The sequence below is a fragment of the Muntiacus reevesi genome, chromosome X (assembly GCF_963930625.1).
Source record: "Muntiacus reevesi chromosome X, mMunRee1.1, whole genome shotgun sequence".
Classification (NCBI taxonomy): Eukaryota; Metazoa; Chordata; class Mammalia; order Artiodactyla; family Cervidae; genus Muntiacus; species Muntiacus reevesi.
In genome coordinates this window covers 138,919,180-138,943,508 of record NC_089271.1, presented here as the reverse complement: position 1 = coordinate 138,943,508, position 24,329 = coordinate 138,919,180, and the positions used below count along the sequence as shown (strand labels likewise).

The 24,329-nt window shown below is 35.9% G+C and overlaps 1 protein-coding gene across 1 annotated transcript in view; it reads right to left on the bottom strand.

Annotated features, from left to right (window-relative positions):
* Window positions 1-9,354: 9,354 nt before the first annotated feature.
* Window positions 9,355-24,329, bottom strand: part of TRPC5 (transient receptor potential cation channel subfamily C member 5) — a 160,174-nt gene continuing 145,199 nt past the window's right edge. The window contains exons 7-10 of the mRNA XM_065915436.1: window positions 13,105-13,308; window positions 12,830-12,871; window positions 11,937-12,026; window positions 9,355-10,047 (exon numbers count right to left, since the gene is read on the bottom strand). Of these exons, the coding sequence (XP_065771508.1) occupies window positions 9,355-10,047; window positions 11,937-12,026; window positions 12,830-12,871; window positions 13,105-13,308 (1,029 nt within the window). The remainder of the gene's footprint in view (window positions 10,048-11,936; window positions 12,027-12,829; window positions 12,872-13,104; window positions 13,309-24,329) is intronic.

The following is a 24,329-nucleotide window of genomic DNA, read 5'->3' as shown; positions in this document are numbered from 1 at the left end:
TATGGGTTTACTTTTGCTATGTTAGAAGAGTAATTTGAACAGTTAAAAGTTTTTAGGTTAATAATTTATTGGATTGTCTTTAACATAAAGAAAACTACAAACTAATGTGTTAACCCCTTGGGTTTCGAGGTTTCCTCTTGAGCTCATGCAACGTTCATTTTAGTGCAATTGGTTTCAATGATTCCTACTAGACACTCAAGGATTCTGACTGCTTCTCCTGCCCAAGTATATACGAAGCACAGTTACCACTCTGCTTATTGGACCACAGGCTACATTACTTTGTTTATTTAAACTGATTGCTTAATACATATTGTAGAAGGAAGTCCTACAAGATGAGACCAAAAATGGATGAACCTGCTACTTCAAATAATATGACTATATTTTATATAGGAAATACCTAGTGTGAACATGTGATTTTCAAATGACCTGAAAATTCAGCTAGCTGTTGCCATCCTCCCTTTAGCACTGCCCCCTATTTCTGTTACTAGAGCGCCTTCTGAATCCAAAACCCTCCCCTCAATTTTCTGGGGCGGCTAGGGCTTTTCTTTACTGCCTTTTCTTCCTGCTAACAGCCTAGCTGTTGGAGACTCTGTATTATAAAGTATGGTTTCTTATGGATCAAATAAGGTTTGGGGAGCCAATTCTGAGTTTATTTACAACATAAGCCATTAGAAATTGGAATGTGTTTTACTGTTTAAATGCAAATATTTCAAGAGCTAAGTCATTAAGGTTGTTCTCAAATCAATGATGGTTCTATATCTAAACATGGTGTTCTTTAATGTTTCCTCCTTGGGAAGCTATAAACTTATTCCAGTAAGGCTGGCACTGTTCCAAGCATGTTTGAAACTAGATTCCAGACTTGAAAGAGGAATGAGGCTTCTTTTGGGGCTGATGGAAATTTTTGTATCTTGATTTTGGTGGTGATGATGCTAGGGGTATACACAAAAGTGAAAACTCACTGAATTGTACACTTTAAATGGATGCAGGTAGTTGTACACAATTATTCCTCAGAGCTGATAAGGAAAAAACTAGATTCAAAGAACAGTTTCGGGTTACTTTACAAACCCCACAAGAAATTTGTTTTATAATTGTGCCTATCAAAGTGCATATTGTGTGACAGCAGTTGAAAATTATTTTTTACTAGAAAAAGTAGAACTAACCTCAGTTGTCCAAATTTTTATCAAGTATGAATCTAAAATTTATTTTGACTGTTTCTTAGAATTTAATTTTATAAGATTATGATTTTCTACCATTGAGGGTATTCAGAGATTGTATTGTGTGTTTTGAACATCCTCCCAGAAGCAAGAGTCCATGATGGTTTGAGTAATGTCAGCATTCGAATATGGGTACAGCTTAAGGTGGCTACTTAGAAGAATTTTAAAGAACAACATTAATTTGGGCATATTAATTGCCATGTTTATGAAAATACCAGTCTCATTTTATAATCTCACTTTATATGTTTATCCTAAATTATGAGGCCAAACTATGACAGGGGCTTCCCTGATAGCTCAGTTGGTAAAGAATTCACCTGCAATGCAGGAGACCCTGGTTCGATTCCTGGGTTGGGAAGATCTGCTGGAGAAGGGATAGGCTACCCACTCCAGTATTGTTGGATTTCCATTGTGACTCAGCTGGTAAAGAATCCACCTGCAATGCAGGAGACCTGGGTTCGATCCCTGGGTTGGGAACATCCCCTGGAGAAGGGAAAGGATACCCACTCCAGTATTCTGGCCTGGAAAATTCCATGAGCTTTATAGTCCATGGGTTCTCAAAGAGTCAGACACGACTGAGCAACTTTCATTTTCAGACTATGACATCAGATATAGAATCTAGATTTCTTCCATACTACCCTTTCCCACTTTTACCTTTTATTTCTCTTTTCTGTAGTTTTGGTAAATTAATTTTATTTCTTAGATAAAATTTGGGGAAATCAGTCCTTTCAGTAATTGGTCACATGTGTATGTTTGTAAAAGACAGTGATACTGTACAATTTAAAATGTAACCTTACTATGAGTCAGATATGTTAAATTTAGGAATACAGTGATCACAAGGTGAGAATGTGCTGTGATCTGAAATTCAACCTCAATATATATAACTCAACCTTTGAAAAAAGATTGGCAGTTTTCTCAGAGATAGTTTTCATATACTGTTGCACTTCTGGGTTGTGTTAAGGGAGAAGATGATGTTAATGTTTTAATCCAGAAACTACATATTTTAAAACTCAAGGAGCGCCACCTTAGTTTGGTTATTGGGAAAGTTTGACGGTGTGATGATTTAGCACTACATTTTAATTTTTTTGGTTTTTTTTTTTTGTTTGTTTGTTTTTTACATTTTAAAGTGCTTATCTATACTAGTCCTTACTTTGAAAGCTTTTCTGATTATCTCTTTACCACACCAAGTACCTCAAGCACTCCCCATAAAAGTCCAAAGCCTCCTTTTTGTCTTGTCACTCAAGGGCTAGTTTTAAGGGTTGTATAAGACCAGAGAATTGTCAAGAGTGTTACTAGGTTAGCAGGTGATGAGTCACAATGATTACTGTGGGATATATTGAACATTGTGAGACAAAACAAAATGGCCAAACCTAGCTTAAGTGTACTTGCAAATGGTTGGTTATCATAGGCTAAAATAAAAGTCACACTGCCTCCAAGGGTGATGTCTCGTGTGTATGCCTGTGTTGAAGTGCAGCTCCTGGGGTGTTAGGTGACTCGGGAACTTGCTCATAGACAAAGTCAAAGAGGAAAATACCCTGCACATTGCTGAAAATGGCATTCACACTGCAGGCCATTCTTTCTTCATTTAGTCTGTTTTGGTTCTATCAAGTCATTTGGAGTTGTCACGAGGCTTTTTTTTTTTTTTTTTTTTTTTTTGATGGTGAGGGATGATGCTTGGTCAGATGTGTGCTATAGTCATGGATTGATGAAGGTTGATTACAGTGACTAAAATTTGCAGGTTCTTTTTGTTACTATGGAAATTGCCTTTCATTTGGATAGTAAGGAGAAGTTGCTACAGAACTTTCACAATTTTCACTTTTGGCATAAGGGCATTCTGCTTGATTTTATATTTAAACATTAATAATTCTTAATATGTACATGTCTCTCAAGTAACACAAACACTTATGGTATATCTTTAGAAAAATACCACAACTCAGATCCAATAAACTAACAAGTATAAGAAAGAAATCCACTCTAGAGCTTAAAAATACTAGAAAAAAAAATACTAGAGCATCCTGGCCAGCTGCCTGTATCATTCCAGGAATTAACTCCTTTGTTTCTTAATAAACATTCATTTTCTTAAAGTAAAGCTCTCAAAACCGCCTACCAGCACCTTCTCTGAACCACCATGCAGTATATAGATGAAAATCCTAGGCCACATATCAACATATGAATAGTGATATCTCAAGTATACAGTAAATCTGAATTATGCAGACTTTAATTCACAAAAAACATATATTTGTTTTTTTATAGGTAGGTTCTCTCTTCTGACTGACAAGCTTTGGTTTTCCTTCAAACTAGAAACCCCAAATCCTGAGCGCTGTCTGAATAGCTGTACTACAGTGGATACTGCCTTGGCAGTTCATTTTAGCAATTCCTCATCATATCTCAGGCAGTTTCTTTCCATTGAGCCTATTCCTGTTCCCCTCCCTTCAAAATGATTTAGTAATTACCAAAAGGGATAAAGGGATGAAGTGCCAAGCCAGAACAATCAAATGCTATTAAGTTTCATTTTGTGTGTGTGTGTGCACGCGCACAGATAAAACTTTTACAAACATCCCCGAAAAGTGCAAACCACGACCCACATCTGTTGGAAAAAGCAATGGGAAGGGTCTTTGGAAATACAGTAGAAATAACATTTCTCTGTAGGTTCCCAATGACTAGTTCTACACCAACAAAACATATTTGGAACAGTTAGCTAGATAAAGCATGTCAAACAATCTACACAGATTTGTAGCAAATTTGTAGCAAAGCCATAGGGTTTGGGGTTGAAGGGAGCTGATAAGTATATATGGAAAGGTTATTTGAGTGATTCAGGTAACTACATCAGCTTATATTAGCTGTGTGTGTACAAGCAATCTGTTTACTAACACTGTTTTGAAATGTGATTACCAAAATAATATGATCGATTTTTCTTGTGTACTTTTTAAACAGGAAAGAACGCCTGACTCACTTCGAGTCCTTTTTCCTGATGGTCGAACAAACCAAGATCTGGGCCACTTAAACTGTTAGTTAAAACACCCCTTCAGTCTCAGCACAAGGCAATATGAATGTCAAATGGTTATTTATATTTCCTAGCTAAGCTATCAACTCATTTTAAGTCATTCAGAAGGTAAAGGCCATGGGAGGGGGGGCGGGTGGGTTTGATATGTGTGTGTGTGTGTGTCTTTAATCAAGTGCAGACAAATGTTTAGATGTTTTGAACTTAGCTGAAATGCCCTAAATTAGGTCAGAGTGGAATGAAAAATGACTATGAGAGGCAAAAAGAACCAGGAAATTTTCCAGTATGCCTATGTAAGTGGACAGGAGTATAACTTGGAGATTTATATCCCTATAAAATTTGACATCTTTCAAAAATAATGATTTTGAATTTGGAATCATTCCTTTTTCTTTATACTCCACTGGATTTAAAGCTGTAAGTGGAGGACCTACTTCAGCAATGGCCATTTTTTAAATATACTTCAGATATTTTCTTTGTAAACAATTTTACCCTTACTAATTAGGAAGTGAAGTTGCTCAGTTGTGTCTGACTCTTTGTAACCCCATGGACTGTAGCCCAACAGGATCCTCCGTCCATGGAATTTTCCAGGCAAGAGTACTGGAGTGGGTTATTATGAAGGAGATGTTAATATAATTATGATGGAATCAAATATAGGTGTCCAGAAATGATAAGAAATTCACCTGTTATGGAGGTGAACCATGGTATACTTAGACAAAAAGAGATTCTTGAATCATTTATTATTATATTTGACTTTGGAGTACATATAAATTTAATTTTACATATAAATATGTCAGTCTTAAATTATGGAGTTCATGACATTTTGGGCAAATGAACAAAAAGGTACAGTGGTCAATCCATTTCCACATCTCCTTTGTATATATATGCTTAATAGTAAATGTCTTGTTTCTATGATCTGGAAGAGTTGGCTTTATTGACTGGCTTTCTGACCTTGAGCAAGTCATTATCCTTTTCTGGGTCTCTTTTTTTTTCTTTGTATTTGTAAAATAAGAATTTAGAATTGAGTAGATCCCCACTAAGGTTTTCTTTTACTTCTAACTTTTATGTTTATAAATTTACTCTCAAGTTGACTTATACCTTCTCTGAGGTCAGAGAATATACTTAAACATTTGATTTGAAATGTCTTTCTTGATAGTAGCTGATCCAGAGTTAAGTCTCTTTCCTTTCCTACTTTCTACTGGAATTAGAGTTATTAAAAATGTTGGTGTCACCATCATAGACGTTAGGGCAATAACTGATTAGCTTTAACAGCTAACTGGCTTCAGTCCCCAACATAGCTAGGCCTCAGCATAGCTGGTGAAATCTTAAGCCCACGTCATAAAGACAATAACCCTTAGATGATCTGAAAAGGAATGAAATATGACCCTGGTTTCTTTCAGTAGTAGAAATTGCTACTATGATTTATACATATTCTCTCTTTGCCACATAACTGAGAGAAGACTGTATTTTGGACCATGGCTGTATCCCTGGCTACCCTTATTTTCTGATAAATTGATAAAGTAACTGCTGGAACAATTAAGCCTAGGTTATCATAAGTATATGCATTTGTAAGAGAGATGAAATAGGGCCATCTATTGGTTTCTGGTGCCATCCATATGAAAAGGAAATTTAGCCTAGGTGCTGTTTATTATTCAAAGTGAATTTGGTGGCACAAAGACAGAAATATAGATCAATGGAACAGAATAGAAAGCCCAGAGATAAATCCACATACCTATGAACACCTTATCATCGACAAAGGAGGCAAGGATATACAATGGGAAAAAGACAACCTCTAACAAGTGGTGCTGGGAAAACTGGTCAACCACTTGTAAAAGACTTAAACTAGAACACTTTCTAGCACCATACACAAAAATAAACTCAAAATGGATTAAAGATCTAAATGTAAGACCAGAAACTATAAAACTCCTAGAGGAGAATATAGGCAAAACTCTCTGACATAAATCACAGCAGGATCCTCTATGACCCACCTCACAGAATACTGGAAATAAACGCAAAAATAAACAAATGGGACCTGATTAAACTTAAGAACTTCTGCTCAACAAAGGAAACTATAAGCAAGGTGAAAAGACAGCCTTCAGAATGGGAGAAACTAATAGCAAGTGAAGTAACAAACAAAGGATTAATCTCAAAAGTATACAAGCAACTCCTGAAGCTCAATTCCAGAAAAATAAATGACCCAATCAAAAAATGGGCCAAAGAACTAAACAGACATGTCTCCAAAGACGACATACAGATGGCTAACAAACACATGAAGAGATGCTCAACATCACTCATTATCAGAGAAATGCATATCAAAACCACAATGAAGTACCATCTCACGCCAGTCAGAATGACTGCTATCCAAAAGTCTACAAGCAATAAATGCTGGAGAGGGTGTGGAGAAAAGGGAACCCTCTTACACTGTTGGTGGGAATGCAAACTAGTACAGCCACTGTGGAGAACAGTGTGGAGATTTCTTAAAAAACTGGAAATAGAACTGCCATGTGACCCAGCAATCCCACTCCTAGGCATACACACCGAGGAAACCAGATCTGAAAGAAATACGTGCACCCCAGTGTTCATTGCAGCACTGTTTATAATAGCCAGGACATGGAAGCAACCTAGATGCCCATCAGCAGACGAATGGATAAGGAAGCTGTGGTACATATACACTATGGAATATTACTCAGTCATTAAAAAGAATACATTTGAATCAGTTCTAATGAGATGGATGAAACTGGAGCCCATCATACAGAGTGAAGTAAGCCAGAAAGATAAAGACCATTACAGTATACTAACACATATATATATGGAATTTAAAAAGATGATAATGATAACCCTATATGCAAGACAGAAAAAGAGACACATGTATAGAACAGACTTTTGGACTCTGTGGGAGAAGGCGAGGGTGGGATGTTCTGAGAGAATGGCATTGAAAGAAGTATACTATCAAGTGTGAAACAGATCACCAGCCCAGGTTGGATGCATGAGACAAGTGCTCAGGGCTGGTGCACTGGGAAGACCCAGAGGGATGGGATGGGGAAGGAGGCAGGAGGGGGGATTGGGATGGGGAACACATGTAAATCAATGGCTGATTCATGTCAATGTATGGCAAAAACCACTACAATATTGTAATTAGCCTCCAACTAATAAAAATAAATGGAAAAAAAGTGAATTTGGAAACTCGGAAAGTTGAATCTGTAACTTTAGAAAACTTCCTTCTGGAAAGCAACCTGTTACTGATGTCAGAGCCACTTAGAGTAGTCCCACTTAGGAAGCAGGAGGTTTGAGTAAATGATCGCTTCAGGTATGATCAAGAGATTATTTTGTGATAACCTCTTGCCAAATGGATCTTGATGCAGCTTGTTCTCTTGTCACTTTTTCCTGGATCTGAACTCCTCCTCTTGTTTCTCCCTTGTCCCCAGTTTGTGTCTTTTTCCTGTAGAATATTTTGTCAATCACTGAAGCTAGGGCTGGAATGGGAATCAATTTGAATAACAGAACCTACACTGTCAAAAACCATTTTGGTGGCATATTTGCACTGAGAATGCTGCATTTCACTAAATTTTGCCAGAAAGCATACACATAAATTTAGATGGTTTCCTATTAATGTTGACCTTTACAAGAACGGGGTGACAACTAATTAAGTTTCTTAAGTTTTTGAGCCATGTGTTAATTTAATCACCAGGACTCAGACCTTGAGCTATTTTAGGTCATGTGTTAAGAGTGTAATTTGGGGATACTTTTGTGCTAATGTTGGTAAGAACCACCCTTGTTTAGCAGGTAATCAGTCGCTGGTTACCAGGTCTAACATGATGACCATATGCATTATGGGCTTCATTTTTTAACCTTCACCTATGTTGTCTGATAAGGTACTCTTAAGCTGTGGAAAATAATTTGTTTTGGTGTATAATGCAGTTTTCTTTAAAGACAGTAGAATTTGGATCATGTTTGTAGTTCTATGAATTCACTAGGGTTGTTATGTTATATATTTAACATAAGTTTACACATGCAATTCCACTGCCCCCACTGAGCATTAAAACTGCAACTTGAATCAAGTCATCTAGACCTAAAATTATTTTGTTGTTGTTTTTATCAGAGAGCAATTGACTAAAATGAAGTTGTTTTCAGATTCTGATACCTCAGCAAGGTGTCATTTTTCTGATAAAATATTTTCAAATCCAGGTTTTTATCTTAGAAATACTTTTGATAGCAATAATGGTTAAAACTATCAACAGTAGATAGGATCCTATAAATATGCCAGCTAATTATTTTTTCTTACCAATGTATGAGATGTAGTGACTATTGGTTAGAGTGCAGGAAACATTTTTAAAAAGAGTCCACATCCTAAATACTAATCTTGATACTATCAAATTTTAAGATGTAGTAAGCCAACTGAAATACACAAACACAGGAAAGGAATTCACTAACTTATTAGATATGACATATACTATGGGGGTAAATAGTCACTGGCATACATTAGGAAACTCACAAATCTTTAAGAAACAAAAAACTCAACAGCCCCCACAATAAGGAGAAGTTGTAGTGTTTAAAACAAAAACACGAAAGCCAGTTATACCTAGAAAACACAAGCTGACAATTCTTTGGAGTCTATTCAGTCTCCCTTTGATGCTGTTCATTGAACCAGAATGGGCAGCGTGGAGCACTGAAGGGCAACAAACATAGGCAGGCAAGTTTGCCTCGTCTGATAGCTGGTGGGGACTGCTGAGCACAGCCCTCAGCCCTGTGGGGAAATGGTGTGAGATCCCAAGGAAGGTCAGGAATCTGTGCGGCAGCAACAGTAGCAAAGTGGCACCTGGAGCTTCAAGGAAGCAAGGGTAAGAAAAGCAAAGCCAAAGGGTTAAGCACCCGACTGCACCTCTGCTGATTAGGGGCAAACACCCCTTCAGTTGGTTGTGGAATGGACTTCGTGTTTTATAGGTATAAAAAGGCAAATAATAGTAATACTAATAACAAGAAGAAAAAAAATTAATGTAGCTATAAAAGATGGTGAAAGCAATAGGAGTTTCACTCTCCTGTCTAGTGGGGGGGGGGGGGCAGTGAGGGAATCATATTCTATGTCACCTCTGAGAGCAAAGAAATGAGAAATTTTCTGAGTTCCAGGACACGTGATAACGGCTTGACTTAGAGCCGAGTTGTAACTTGTTCTTCCTGTCCATCACCCCATTTGTGCATGAGCAGGTCACAAGCCTCTCCCCACGTTTCAAATACATCCTCTGAGGAGTCTAAAAGTTTAGAATTTGAGGAACAGATGCTGGAAACGCAGTGAAGAGAGCTGGAACAGGCTAGAGGGCATTCAGTGCTCTGAGCAGTGCCCCGGGCTTCACCTAATTCTACCTCACTGAGGTTAATTTCACTTTGAGAACAGGCCTCTGCTTTCCCTTTCTCCATCTGAGAATATCTGATGTCCTGCCACATATAGTGTGGCTGAACAATTCCATCAGAGATTGTGTACATTGGCTCTGAACTGGGTTCGGACATATGACCATTAAACTTGGAGAATAGGAGACCCAGTTTCTTGAGAGAGGGACCCATGAAGGATCGTTTGCTTGATGACTCAGCTTTTGACTTGCCTTGGGCACCACCGACTCTTGGCATAGTCCTGATGAGAGGTGGCCCATGGCAGGCTTTTTTCTTGCAGCCTACATTGAAAGAGACACTCTTGGATTTGGCCCTAGCCCCACCACTGCCATCATTGGTATCATCCCTCTGAGAGAGTTCAGTGCTGCTAGTGGAAAAACTTCTCCTTTGGTGCTTCCTGTTTCCCAAGAGGTCAAGCACTTCATATCGAAAGCTGGAGATATCCTGCTTTAATTCCTAGGGCAAGAGAGATGACACGTTATGTTAAGAAACTTTGGAATGTTCCAGATTTTTGTCTCATAGAAAGTCACAAGGTATATGAACTACCAGAAACATCTCACATTATTCCACCACAAGAAAAACACAGTAACAAATCTGTGGGCAGGGCTGGTCATTGGAAAAAAATGTGCAATTGGTAAAGTTGATTTCAGAACCTCCCTATCAGGAGTACACCAATAGACTGAAATGTTAACCAACAATGAAGGTATTAGAGTATAGGATATTGGCTATCATCGACATCTGCATAGAGAAAGATACAGAAGAGGAAAAGCTTTAGGACTCAGGAATAAAACTAGGAAAGTGGAATGTCAGGTGATGAGACTACTGTTTTGAGACTAGTGCTCAGTTGTGTCCCACTCTGTGATCCCGTGGCCTGTAACCGGCCAGGCTCCTCTGTCCATGGGATTTCCCAGGCAAGAATACTGGAGTTGGTTGCCATTTCCTCCTCCAGAGGACCTTCCCAACCCAGGAATCAAACCCATGTCTCCTACATTGCAAGCCAATTCTTTACCATTGAGTCACCTGGGAAGCCCCATTTTGGGACAGGGAACCCTGTTTATCTAAGTCCCTGTGAAATGTCTTCTATCTCTCACTGGCTGCCTAGATACTAGATTGCTGTTTTAAAAACTATCTTTGTTCATGTCAATGTATGACAAAACCCACTGAAATGTTGTAAAGTGATTGGCCTCCAACTAATAAAATAATATTTAAAAAATAAAAAAATTAAAATAAATAAATAAATAAATAAATAAATAAATAAAAGAAAAGCTTACATCTGATGATCTCATTCTTTTGCTTAACACTTTTTAGTAACTTGTCACTGACCTTATAAAAAAGGAAAAATGCCATACTACAGACTACAAGGTTTTTCAAGGCCTGGTATGTGTTCATCTCTCCCATTTCATATCTTTCTACTCTTTCCCCAGGCTTACCACTGTCCACCTGTATGGACATATTCTCTTGCCTCTGAGTCTTTGCATTTGCTGTTCTCTCTGGAACACTCTTCTACCCAACTAGCTTCTCCTTCAGACCTCAGCTTGAACATGGCTTCCTTTGAAAAGCCTACCTCAAATCTCCAGGTCCCAGCTGGGTGTCCCCCCATTTCTATGTCTCTACAGTACCTTGTGTTGTTCGTGTTAGAATACTCCGTCATTCATCACCCTCTATCTTTATTGTGTGTCACTCCATGAGAGAATAGGGGCTGCTTATATCTTGCTCATCACTGTGCTCCAACTTCCTGGCAGAGTGTTTGGCACGTAGCAGGCCCTCAACTGGTGAGTTATGTCTAGATTAGGATAACAGCCTTCATGTACTCCTTAGAAATGTATATGTGTTCTAGGATAGGGTTTCTCAACCAGTTGACATGTTGAGTGTGGCAATTCTTTGTTAAGGGGATCTGTCCTGTGGATTGTAGGATTTTTAGCAACAACCCTGGTCTCTACTCACTAGATACCAATAGCATTCCATTGTGACAAGCAAAAATGTGTAATGGTAGGATATCATAAATGTTAAGTTTTAATAATAGATTTTTTGGTCTTTATCATATCTTTTAAGTAAAGACCTTTAAATCTTACACATCTTTGCCACATCGTTTAAAGCATTCCATTCCCACACTGAGAAACACTCAGACTATTAAAAGACTGTGTATTTTTTATTATTCATAAAGCTGACTGTGGTGGTGTGACAAACATTGGTAAAATATCTTCATCTGTTGGAAGAGCTGTAACTAGTTTTACTGTATTATAGGCAGTTGAAATTCCATCACCAGAAACTTCAAACACTGGGAAGATTAAATGATGCTTAAGAAATATGAAATGAGAAATTAAACTACTTTATGACCAAATTACCTTAAAATTTTCTTCTGTTAGTCCCTCATTTGTTTTGGAATTTCTTATCATAGCTGCCACATATCTTTTGACTAAATTCCTGATAACTTCCTGGAATTTAAACAAAAACATGAAAAGGCATTCAGTTTCCTTCTTGAACTCTTAGTACAATAAGGAACATATACAAGAAAAGAAATATGCCTAGACTGTCTTTGCAATGGAAATTTCTCACAGGATCCAACCATTTCCTACAAAACCCCCAGTTAAGTCCACTGGCTAAATGAAGAATTACTATGTGTCCAAATTTGGTGGCAGTGGGCCAGTGAGATCAAATTCACCCAAAAGAAAATTTTTCCACCCAGGCATAAGGTAAACATGATTCACATTAATAGAATAATCAGAGTAGAGTAATCCTTGAATGGTCACAGTCAATATCCTTTCCCTTCAGGCTGGATTAAACTTTAACCCTCCTAGTAAGATGAGAGTTTTTCTTCCTTTTATAAAGTTGAGAAAGTCATTCTTCAGTGTCACAAAATCTGCTGATCTCAGTGTCCACTAATATATAGTCAAGATATTTTTTATTAAAGTTAATCTGTTCTTCTCCTTTACAGGGATGGCCTCTTTTAACTTAGCCTCCTGGGAATGGTATACATATAGTCACTCAGCTTTGTGTTAGAACCAGTGATGATGATAGCTACCACTTAATGCAATATGTCAGACACTGCCAGGACACACATGCACACACAAATACATACGTACTCACCACTCAATTCTCACAACTACACTTTGAGTTAAGTTTAATCATCCCTGTTTTACAGATGAGGAAACTGAGGCTCATGGAGGGTAAGAGACTTATCCAAGGTCACACAACTGACCAAGAACTATTGTGCTTAGTTCATATAAAGAAGCTTTACCTGGTAATGTTGGTTCTGTATCAGGCTGTCAGCATGGCGTTCCTGTCATTGAAAATGGACAAAGAGCTTATATCGGCAGTGTCCCAGCAGCCCATCCACTCAAATATATTTTTAAATATTAGGACTGGAACACGACACAGGAGCTGCTGCTTGACAAACCCCCAAAGCATCTGTAGGTTGGAGTAGTTTTATGATGTTCGAAATAGGGAATGTCACAAAGGAGGGAAAGGAGAAAACATTTGTGTTTACAAAGAGACTATTTTTAAAGGCCTTACTGTGAAGCTTCTCAAGTTGTGCCTTCTTCGTCTACCATCAGGGTCTCTTTTAGGGCAGAAGGTGTTGTTGAACCAGTTGCCAAGGTATAGAAATGACTTGGGGCTGGGGATAATGTTGAAAGGAGGTGGCAAGGTGCCACCTTCGTCAAAGTAACTCATCCAGAGCTTCGTCCTTGCAAACTTCCACTCAATATCAGCATGATCCTGTGAAAGATAAGTTCAAAGATGGGGGACGGGAAAATACAAAATGCACCCATGACTCATTCTAAAAGTTCTACTTGCTTCTACAGAGGGAAATATGTCAGTAGCTATAAAAATTCAATTTACACTGACCTTACCCTATAGTGTTTTCCTCTATATGTTTTCTAGTTGCAACATTTATGTTTTGCTCTATGATCAATTTTGAGTTCATTTTTCCTTAAGGGGTGAAGTTTACATTGAGGGGTTTTTTTTTTTCTTGTTTTGTTTTTGCCTGTTGATGCTCATTTGCAATTTGCTGAAAAGGCTATTGTTCTTCCATTGAATTGCTTTTGCACCTTTGTCAATCAGTTGTGCATGCTGGGACTACTGGCTATTCACATTCAAAAGAATAAAGTTGGATTCCTACCTCACACCACCTACAACATTCAACTCAAAATGAATCACAGAACTAAATTTAATAGATAAAAAGTATAAAACTCTAAGAAGAAAATTTAGGAGTAAATATTTATAACCCTGGATAAAACAATGGTTTCTTAGAGAAGACACCAAAGGCCAAGGAACAAGAGAACAAAATAGGTAAATTGAACTTGATCAAAGTTAAAAACTATGTCAAGGACACCATTAAGAAAATGAAAAGTAATCTTGAGAAAGAAGAATGGAACTGGAGGAACCAACCTGCCTGACTTCAGACTCTACTACAAAGCCACAGTCATCAAGACAGTATGGTACTGGCACAAAGACAGAAATATAGATCAATGGAACAGAATAGAAAGCCCAGAGATAAATCCACGAACCTATGGACAGCTTATCTTTGACAAAGGAGGCAAGGATATACAATGGAAAAAAGACAATCTCTTTAACAAGTGGTGCTGGGAAAACTGGTCAACCACTTGTAAAAGAAAGAAACTAGAACACTTCCTAACACCATACACAAAAATAAACTCAAAATGGATTAAAGATCTAAATGTAAGACCAGAAACTATAAAACTCCTAGAGGAGAACATAGGCAAAACACTCTCCGACATAAATCACAGCAAGATCTTCTATGACCCACCTCCCAGAATATTGGAAATAAAAGCAAAACTAAACAAATGGGACCTAATGAAAATTAAAAGCTTTTGCACAACAAAGGAAACTATAAGTAAGGTGAAAAGACAGCCCTCAGATTGGGAGAAAATAATAACAAATGAGGAAACAGACAAAGGATTAATCTCAAAAATATACAAGCAACTCCTGAAGCTCAATTTCAGAAAAATAAACGACCCAATCAAAAAATGGGCCAAAGAACTAAACAGACATTTCTCCAAAGAAGACATACAGATGGCTAACAAACACATGAAAAGATGCTCAACATCACTCATCATCAGATAAATGCAAATCAAAACCACAATGAGGTACCATTACACGCCAGTCAGGATGGCTGCTATCCAAAAGTCTACAAGCAATAAATGCTGGAGAGGGTGTGGAGAAAAAGGAACCCTCTTACACTGTTGGTGGGAATGCAAACTAGTACAGCCACTATGGAAAACAGTGTGGAGATTTCTTAAAAAACTGGAAATAGAACTGCCATATGACCCAGCAATACCACTTCTGGGCATACACACTGAGGAATCCAGATCTGAAAGAGACACGTGCACCCCAATGTTCATTGCAGCACTGTTTATAATAGCCAGGACATGGAAGCAACCTAGATGCCCATCAGCAGACGAATGGATAAGGAAGCTGTGGTACATATACACCATGGAATATTACTCAGCCATTAAAAAGAATTCATTTGAATCAGTTCTAATGAGATGGATGAAACTGGAGCCCATTATACAGAGTGAAGTAAGCCAGAAAGATAAAAGAACATTACAGTATACTAACACATATATACGGAATTTAGATAGATGGTGGCGACAACCCTATATGCAAAACAGAAAAAGAGACACAGAAGTACAGAACAGACTTTTGAACTCTGGGGGAGAACGTGAGGGTGGGATGTTTTGAAAGAACAGCATGTATATTATCTATGGTGAAACGGACCACCAGCCCAGGTGGGATGCATGAGTCAGGTGCTCGGGCCTGGTGCACTGGGAGGACCCTGAGGAGTCGGGTGGAGAGGGAGGTGGGAGGGGGGATCGGGATGGGGAATACGTGTAACTATATGGCTGATTCATGTCAATGTATGACAAAACCCACTGAAATGTTGTAAAGTGATTGGCCTCCAACTAATAAAATAATATTTAAAAAAAAAAAGAAAAAATGAAAAGACAACCCACAGAACAAAAGAAAGTAATGAAATATCATATATCTGATAAGGGACTTGTATCCAGACTATATAAAGAAGGATAACAATTCAATAATAAAAAGACAAATCAATTTGAAAAAGGGGAAAGCACTTGAATAGACATTTGCAGAAAGACACAAATGTTGGTCATTAAGAGTATTCAAATTGAAATTGCAATGAGATATGACTTTAAACCCACTAGGATAGCTATAACTATTTTTCATTGAAGAATAGCTACTAGGTTAGAATCTGGAGAATTTGCACCCCTCACACACTACTGGTGGGAACATGAAATGGTGCAGCTACTTTGGAAAACCATATGGCATTTTCTCGAAGAGTTAAACATAGAGTTACCATACAATCCAGCAATTCCACTCCTAGCTACATACCCAAGAGAAACGAAAGCACATTCTACACAAAAACGTGTACACAGATGTTCAGCAGCATTTTTCGTAATAGCTAAAGAGTAGAAACAACCTAGATGTCCATCCACCAATAAATGGATAAACAAAATGTGGTATACTATCATTATTATCCAGTCTTTAAAAGGAATGAAGTTTTGATACTTACTGCAATATGGATGAAAGTTGAAAATCTTATGCTGAGTGAAAGTATATTCTGCTGAGTGAAAGTATATTCTGCTGAGTCTCCCAGTCCATGAACACCGTACGTCATTTCTTTCATCCATGTTTTGTAGTTTTCAATGTGTAAGTCCTATCTATACATGTTTTGTTAACCTTTTGCCTAAAATGAAAGCTTATGCCTAAGTATTTCATTTTACTTACAACAATTTACAATGGTACTGTCTTTTAAAATTTCAGTTTCTAATTGTTCATTGCTTGTATATGGTTGATTTTTGTGTATTGACTTTGTATTTTGTGGCCTTGTTAAGTTCATATTTTTATTCTATGAAATTTTTAAAATAGATTATTTAGGGTTTACTTTATACAGAATCATGAGACAGTTTTATTTCTTCTTTTCCAATCTGTACGTCTTCAATGTTTTTCCTTACTGCACTATCTAGGATCAATTTTATAAAATGGAATCAAAATACAAAATGGAATAGAAGTACTTAAAGCAGATATACCTTGTTACTGATCTTAGAAAGTCTTCTGTCTTTTACCACTTAGTTAGCTATAGGTTTTGTGATTCAGGTTGTGCACACTACATTCTTTTCCAGTTTTGCTAAGACATTAAAAAAAAAACCACCAGAGTAGAAGTTTGTCAAACACCTTTTCTGTTCATATAAATTGATATGACCATAGGATTTTTCTTTTTTAGACTATTAATATGATGAATTACTTTGCATTTCTGGAGTAAATTCTATTTGGTTATGGTATGTTCTTTTTATATATTGCTGGATTCAAATATGTTAATGCTCTGTCGAGGATTTCCCTGTCTATGTTCATAAAGGATATTGGTCTACAGGCTTTTTTTTTTTTTTTAATTTTCTGTACTTTTTTCCTGGTTTGGGTATCAATAGAATACATTATATATGTAATATATTTATATGTAATTAAAATTAATTTTACCAATTTCTTTTCACTATATTTTAATATGGCTACTAGACAATGTAACATATGTGGCACATATTTGTGACTTGCATAAAATTTTTATTGTACAGAATTTCCCTAGACTAATGGTGTATTTAGTCCTGCCTAACATGACTGAAGCGACTTAGCAGCAGCAGCAACAAGGCTTAAAAGCAAGCCTCAGAGGTCAAACTATTTCCAGAATAAAGCTCAAGTGTATTTAAAACAATACAAAAATATCCGGCATCCAACAAGGTAAAATTCATTATGTCTGACATCCAATACAAATTTATCACAAATGCCAAGAAACAGGAAAATTGATACATAATGAAGAAAAATTTATTAAACAGAACCAGATACAAATCAGTTGTATTCTATATACTGGCAATGAACAGTAAAATATTAATTTTTTAAAAGTATCATTTAAAATATAAAATCCTTAGAAATAAATATGACAAAAATATGTGTTTTTTTAACATTGGAAACTGTGAAAGATTACTGACATAAATTAAAGAAGACTTAAATAAATGTAAAGAAATGGCATATTCATGAATTGAAAGACTAAATATAGTTAGGATGGCAATTCTTTCCAAATTGATTATAGATTCAATACAATTTCAGTCAAATCTCAGTTGGCATTTTTGAAGAAACTGACAAACTGCTTTCAAGTTTATATATAAATACAAAAGATGTAAAAGATGTAACTAAAAGATGTAGTTAATTTTGAAAAAGAACAAATTGGCATTGAAGATCAATGGAACAAAACAAGAAAGTCCAAAAATAAATGTGTGCATATGCATAATTACAGGCATATATGCAATTGACTTTTAAGAAAGGTGTCAAGGCAATTCAACTTGGAAATGATAATCTTTTCAACAAATTACTTTGGAATAGTTGGACTTCCAGGAGGAAAAACTAACGAATCTTGATCCTTACTTCACACCGTATACAAAAATTAACTTAAAATGAGTTGTAACTCAAATTTATGGGAGGGCTAAATCTATAAATATTTTACTAATAAATAATTTGCTATGTTTTTTTCTTTCTGCTTGCTTTGGGTTTAGTTTACTGTATTTTTCTAGTTTCATAAAGGTGGAAACTTGAGTTATTGATTTGAAATATTATTTTTTAATATAAACTTTTACAATTATAAATTTCTTTCTCAGGATATTTAGGATATACTGTACTCTCCCTTTAATTCATCTCAAAGTATCTTCTAATTTCTTTTGTGATTTCCTCTTTGAACCAGTAGTTATTTTGCAGTATCTTCTCTGCTATCCATTTATATGTGAATATCCCAAATTTTATTATGTTATTGATATCTAATATTTGCAGAATATATTTTTTATTATTTCAGTCCTTTAAAAAAATTAGTGAGACATTTTATGGACTAACATATAATCTGTCCTGGAGATTGTTCCATGTGCAGTTCAGAAGAACATATTCTGCTATTGTTGTATGGCGTGTTGTATAGATAGATGTCCATTAGGTCTAGTTGGTTTATAGTGTTGTTCAAGTATTCTATTTCCTTTTTGGTCATTTGTCTACTTCTGTTTGTTGCTGAAAGTGGGGTAATAAACGCCCCAATGATATTATTGAATTTCTATTTCTCCCTTCAGTTCTGTCAGTTTTTGCTTCATGTATTTTTCAGCTCTGTAGATAGGTGGAAATAGGTTTATAATTGTTAAATCTTCATGATAAATACATTCTTTAATCATAAAAAATGTCCTTTGTTTTCTCTAATAACAAATTTTATCTTAAATTCTATTTTGTCTGATAATTAGTATAGCCACTTAGCTAGCTCTCTTTTGATTACCGTTCACACCATCTATCTTTTCCCAGTCTTTTACTTACAGTTGGGCTTCCCTGGTGGGCAGTGGTTAAGACTACACTCCCAATGCAGGGAGCATGGTCAGGGAAATAAGATCCCACAATGCCACATGGCACAGCTAAAAAATCTTTCTTTTACTTACAATCTACTTGTATCTTTGAATATAAAGTGTATCTCTTCTAGACAGAATATAGTTGGATCATGTGTGTTTCTTAAAAGTCTGGCAATCTTTGCCAATTAACTGGTTTTCTTAATCTAGTTACATTTATAGTAATTACTGATAAAGTAGTATTTACATCTGCCATTTTTCCGTTTTCTGTATGTTGCATATCTTTTTTGTTCCTCTATTTCTCCACTGTTGATTTATTTATGTTAAATAGATATTTTCTAATATATCTTTTAATTCCCTTGTTTCTTTTACTATATTAAAAACTTATTTTCTTAGTGCTTGCCCCAGGGATTACAATTAACATCTTAAAATACAATTTACTTTGGATTAATACAAACCTGATTCAAATCATAGCAAAAACTGTGCTGTTCCATTCCTTCCCTCATTTGTGCTACTACTGATACACAAATTATTACTTTATATATGGCACATTTAAAGATTATAAGCCTATGAACACTCCTGTGTAATTATTGAATTATGCGGTTATTTTTCAAAGTAGATAGGAAAAAATTCCCCCCCCCCATAATATTTGTATTGTATTTATCTATACAATTACCTTTAATTACCTTTTCTGGTGCTCTTTACTTCTTTGTGGGTTTTTTTTTTTTTTTTTTTGAGGAGAGGGTTGGTTTGGGTTTTTGTTTTTGTTTTTTGTATTGTCTAGTGTCCTTTCATTTCAGCCTGAAGAATTCTCTTTAGCATTTCTTATAGGATGTGCCTTCTGGCCATTAATTCTCTCAGTCTTTGTGTACTTGAGAAATGTCTTTATTTTTCCTTCATTTAAGGATATTTTTGCTGAATAGAGAATTTTTGGTTGGCAGTCTTTTGCTTTAAACATTTTGTATATGTCATCACACTGACTTCTAGTGCCCATTGTTTTGGATGGAAATCAGCTATATTTTCCTCCTTTCAAGATTTTTTCTTGGTCTTTGAGAGTTTGACTAAGATGTGGCTTTTTCTGTGTGTTTATCTTACTAGGAAATATTTGAGTTTGTGGATGTGTAACTATTTTTGAGAAGTATTTATTCATTATTTCTTTAAATATCCTTCCAATTCTTTCTTTATTTCCTCTCTTCTTTTTCTGGGACTCCCATTATGTGTATGTTGGGCATTTAATGGTGTCTCACCATTAAATTCTCTGAAGTTCTGTTTGTTTTTATTCATTCTGTGTTACTTTCTGATCGTCAGTCTAGACAATGGTAATTGAATTATCTTCAAATTTGCTACTTCTTCCTGCCAGCTGAAATCTGCTGTTGAGCCCATCTAGTGAATTTTTCATTCTCTTACAACACTTTTCAAATCCAGAAATTCAATCTGATCCTTTTAAAAAACAATTTCTATCACTTTATTAATATTCTCTATTTGATAAGACAATGTTCTCATAACTTTTCTTTAATTATTTAGATGGTTTCCTTAGTTATTTGAAGATATTTAAAATAGCTAGTTCAGTCTTTAATAAAACCAACATTTGGGCTTCCTCAAGGACAATTTCTATGACATCTTTTTTCCTGTGTATAAACTTCTGTGTGTGTGTGTGTGTGTGTGTGTGTGAGTGTGTATGTTTTGTAATTTTTTGCTGAAACTAGACATTTTAAGCAATTTAATATGATAACTCTGGAAATTTGATCCCCTTCTTCCAGACTTTCACTTTTATTGTTTTATATGACTTTCCTTGACTGATTCTGTAAAATCTGTATTCTTTGTCATAGGCAGTCATTGAAGTCTGTTCACTTAGCCTAGTGATCAGATAATGATTGCACAGGGATTTCATTAACTGCCTTGAATCAATAAGTTTCTCACATTTTGCTTGTGGCTCTGTGTTTGCATAGTGACACATCTTCAATGTTCTTGCAGTTTATCATCTGTAAATGACATGTTTGAGACAATAAGGGAAATTTACATATGGACTCCCAAATTAGTAATTATAGTGTTTCAGTGTTAAATTTCTTGAGTGAGGTATGGTATTGTGATAATATAGTTAAATATATATGACAGTATTTGAAATGAAATGTGATATTGGCAATTTACTTTCAAATATCTTTTAAAATGTCCTTGGGCCCCATCATATATATACAGTGGTAAGAGCTTTGTTTCAGAGGCCACATTAAATTGTGACTTATATCCACAAACTTTTAACTTAATGCCAAATAAGATGGTTATACAATATAGTCTCAATTGTCAAAAGTGTACAGTGTAAGGGAGAGAAAAATCTTTTTTATTAGTACATGAAATCTTTAAAAGGAGACCTAAAAAAAAAAAAGGAGACCTATATCTTACACTGTTTGTCTTAGGGTAGTTTTTGAGTGAACATTCAGTCTGTCAGTGATAACTAGAATTTGCTCCTTGGTCTTTCAGATATTCCACAAAGGTTTGCACTTTGCTCTCCAAGGTAGTAGTCCTTAGCTATGATATTAAAGGATTAGCAGATAAAAAATGACATCAAGCAGAATAGAGATTTGTAAACCTGGTTCTATGAAAGAAGGTAATGGACTCAGTGAGTCTATTAAAGTTGTATATAAAATATTGGGGTTTTTAAATTTTCCTGGACTTTCATCATATTCTCAAAGAAGTCTGCCCTCCCCTAAATGGTTCAGAACTACTGAAGTAGAGGATAGAGGATTCTGTTGATTTCTGAGATGCCTATTGACTCTATCTGAACAGTGCTAACCAGCTCTTAATGGATAAATCAGAGATACTTCTATGTTCTCTAGGAGGGAATAAATGGCTTTGGGTTAAGTGAGCAACCGGTTCAAAGGGGAAACAAAGCCCTAGATTAAACTTAAGGTACTTATTAAACCCACTGCTAAATTTTATTTCATGAGCTAATAAAGAATCACATATATTACCGTGTTTTAAAAATATTTTGATAGCTATTGTAATATAATTTCTTTCTATGGTAATTGCATATATTTTGTTTTCATGTAGCCCAATTTCTGTGGTTTTTCTTTTGATATATATGCTTTTGCTGTTCTAATATTTTTTAAAATGTAAATATATTTGTCTTATAACATTAAGGTGTACAACATTGTTGATTTGATACACTTATACATGGTGATATGCCATTGTAGCTCTACTACATCACATAATTATTGTTTTTTGGTGGCTGGGGTAATTAAGACCTAGTGTCTTAGTAATTTTGATGATTACAGTATGATATTATTGTCCCTAGTCACTATATTGTGCATTATATCTCCAGGACTTACTACTAGTTGCAAGTTTGTACCTTTAGGCAATGTGAATTGTACACTTCCAAAAATGAATTTTATGGTATCTGGATTATATCTCAATGAAGCTGTTACCAAAAAATAAACTGAGAAGAAAACATAGGAATACTTTTCATGACTTTATGTTAGGCAGTGATTTCTTAGACTTCACAGATAGCAATGCTGCTCTCCTCATCTTTTAAACTGTACAATTCAGTAGTTTTTAATAGATTTACAGAGTTGAGCAACCATCACCACTATCTATTCTAGAAGATTGTCATAACTCCTAAGAATCCCCTGTATCCATTAGCAGTCAATTCCCAGCACTTGGTGCCCTCCCCAAAGCCCCTATCAGCCCATAATCTACATTTGTTTCCATGGATTTGTCTATTTCGAACATTTCATATCAATGGATTATATAATATTGGTCCTTTGTGTGTAGATTCTTTCACTTAGCATGTTCTCAAGGTTCACCCATGTTGTGTGTGCTCAGTTGCTCAGTTATGTCTATTTGCGACTCCATGGACTGTAGCCCACCAGACTCCTCTGTTCATGGGATTTTCCAGGCAAGAATACTGGAGCGGGTTGCCATTCTGTCCTCCAGGGGATCTTCCTGACCTAGGGATAAAACCCATGTCTCTTGCGTCTCCTGCACTGGCAGGTGGATTCTTTACCACTGTGCCACCTGGGAAACCCCCCATCCATGTTGTAGCAACTATCAATACTTCATTACTTCCTATGGCTGAATCATACTACATTTCATTGTATGGACATACTACATCTTTTTTTATCTCTTCATCAGCTGATGGTTGTTTGAGTTGTTTCTACTTTGCTATTAATATTAGTGAATTATGTTGCTGTGAATATTTATGTGCAAGTCTTTGTGTAGATATGTTTTTTTTAATTCTTTTGGGGACATACCTAGGAATGGAACTGTTCAGTTATACAGTAACCCTATGTTTAACTTTATGAGAAACTGTCATACTATTTATTAAAGTGGTTGCACCATTTTACATTCCCACCATCAATGTATGAGTTCTGATTTTTCTACATCCTCACCAAAGTTCGCCACAGTCCATGTTTTTTTTTTTTTTATCATAGACATGCTAGTGGGCGTGAAGTGGTATCTCATTCTGGTTTTGATTTATGTTTTCTTAATGCTGAATGATGTTGAGCATGTTATCATGTGCTCATCAGCAATCTGTATATCTTATTTGGAGAAATGTTGATTCATATATTTTGCTTATTTAAGAATTAAGGATGAAATTTGGCATGAGAAACAGTCTGATGCTGGGATTTTGAGATAATTTATAGTGGATGGCAGTTCTTTCCTGGTAGCTCAGCTGGTAAAGAATCTGCCTGCAATGCAGGAAGACCCTGGTTCAATTCCTGAATCAGGAAGATCCCCTGGAGAAGGGTTAGGCTACCCACTCCAGTATTCTTGCCTGGAGAATCCCCATGGACAGAGGAGCCTGGTGGGCTACAGTCCATGGGGTCACAAAGAGTCAGACATAGTTGAGCGACTAAGCACAGCACAGCAGCATAGTGGATGGCATGAATGATGACAGTTTTAACCACCTCACCTCTCCATTCCCCAACTATTATTAAAGACAAAAAAATTCAGAGTTCTGTAAAAGCGAAACAAAAAGTGCTAAAAAAATTATTGAACTCACTTTATTTCATCCAGATAACAAACTTATAACAATCCTGCATGCTCAAGCTATCTATCTTTTAATTCATCCATTCTGGTATTAGGATTTACAAGTGAAATGATCATCACAGGGTTAAGTATTGATATATTTATTGAGTGGAAAAAATGAAGTCATCCTTTTTGAGACAAAAGAAATATAATTTAGCAAGTTGATTTGGAAATGAGACTGGCTTTGCTTGTTAGGCTCTCTGACATATTTTTTTTCAATGAATTGCTGAATCTGAAGCTTGAAAATTTTGATAAAATTATATTTAAAACATATGATGAGAAGAAAGCATTCATAAAGAAATGGTTAAGCTGCATTAAAGT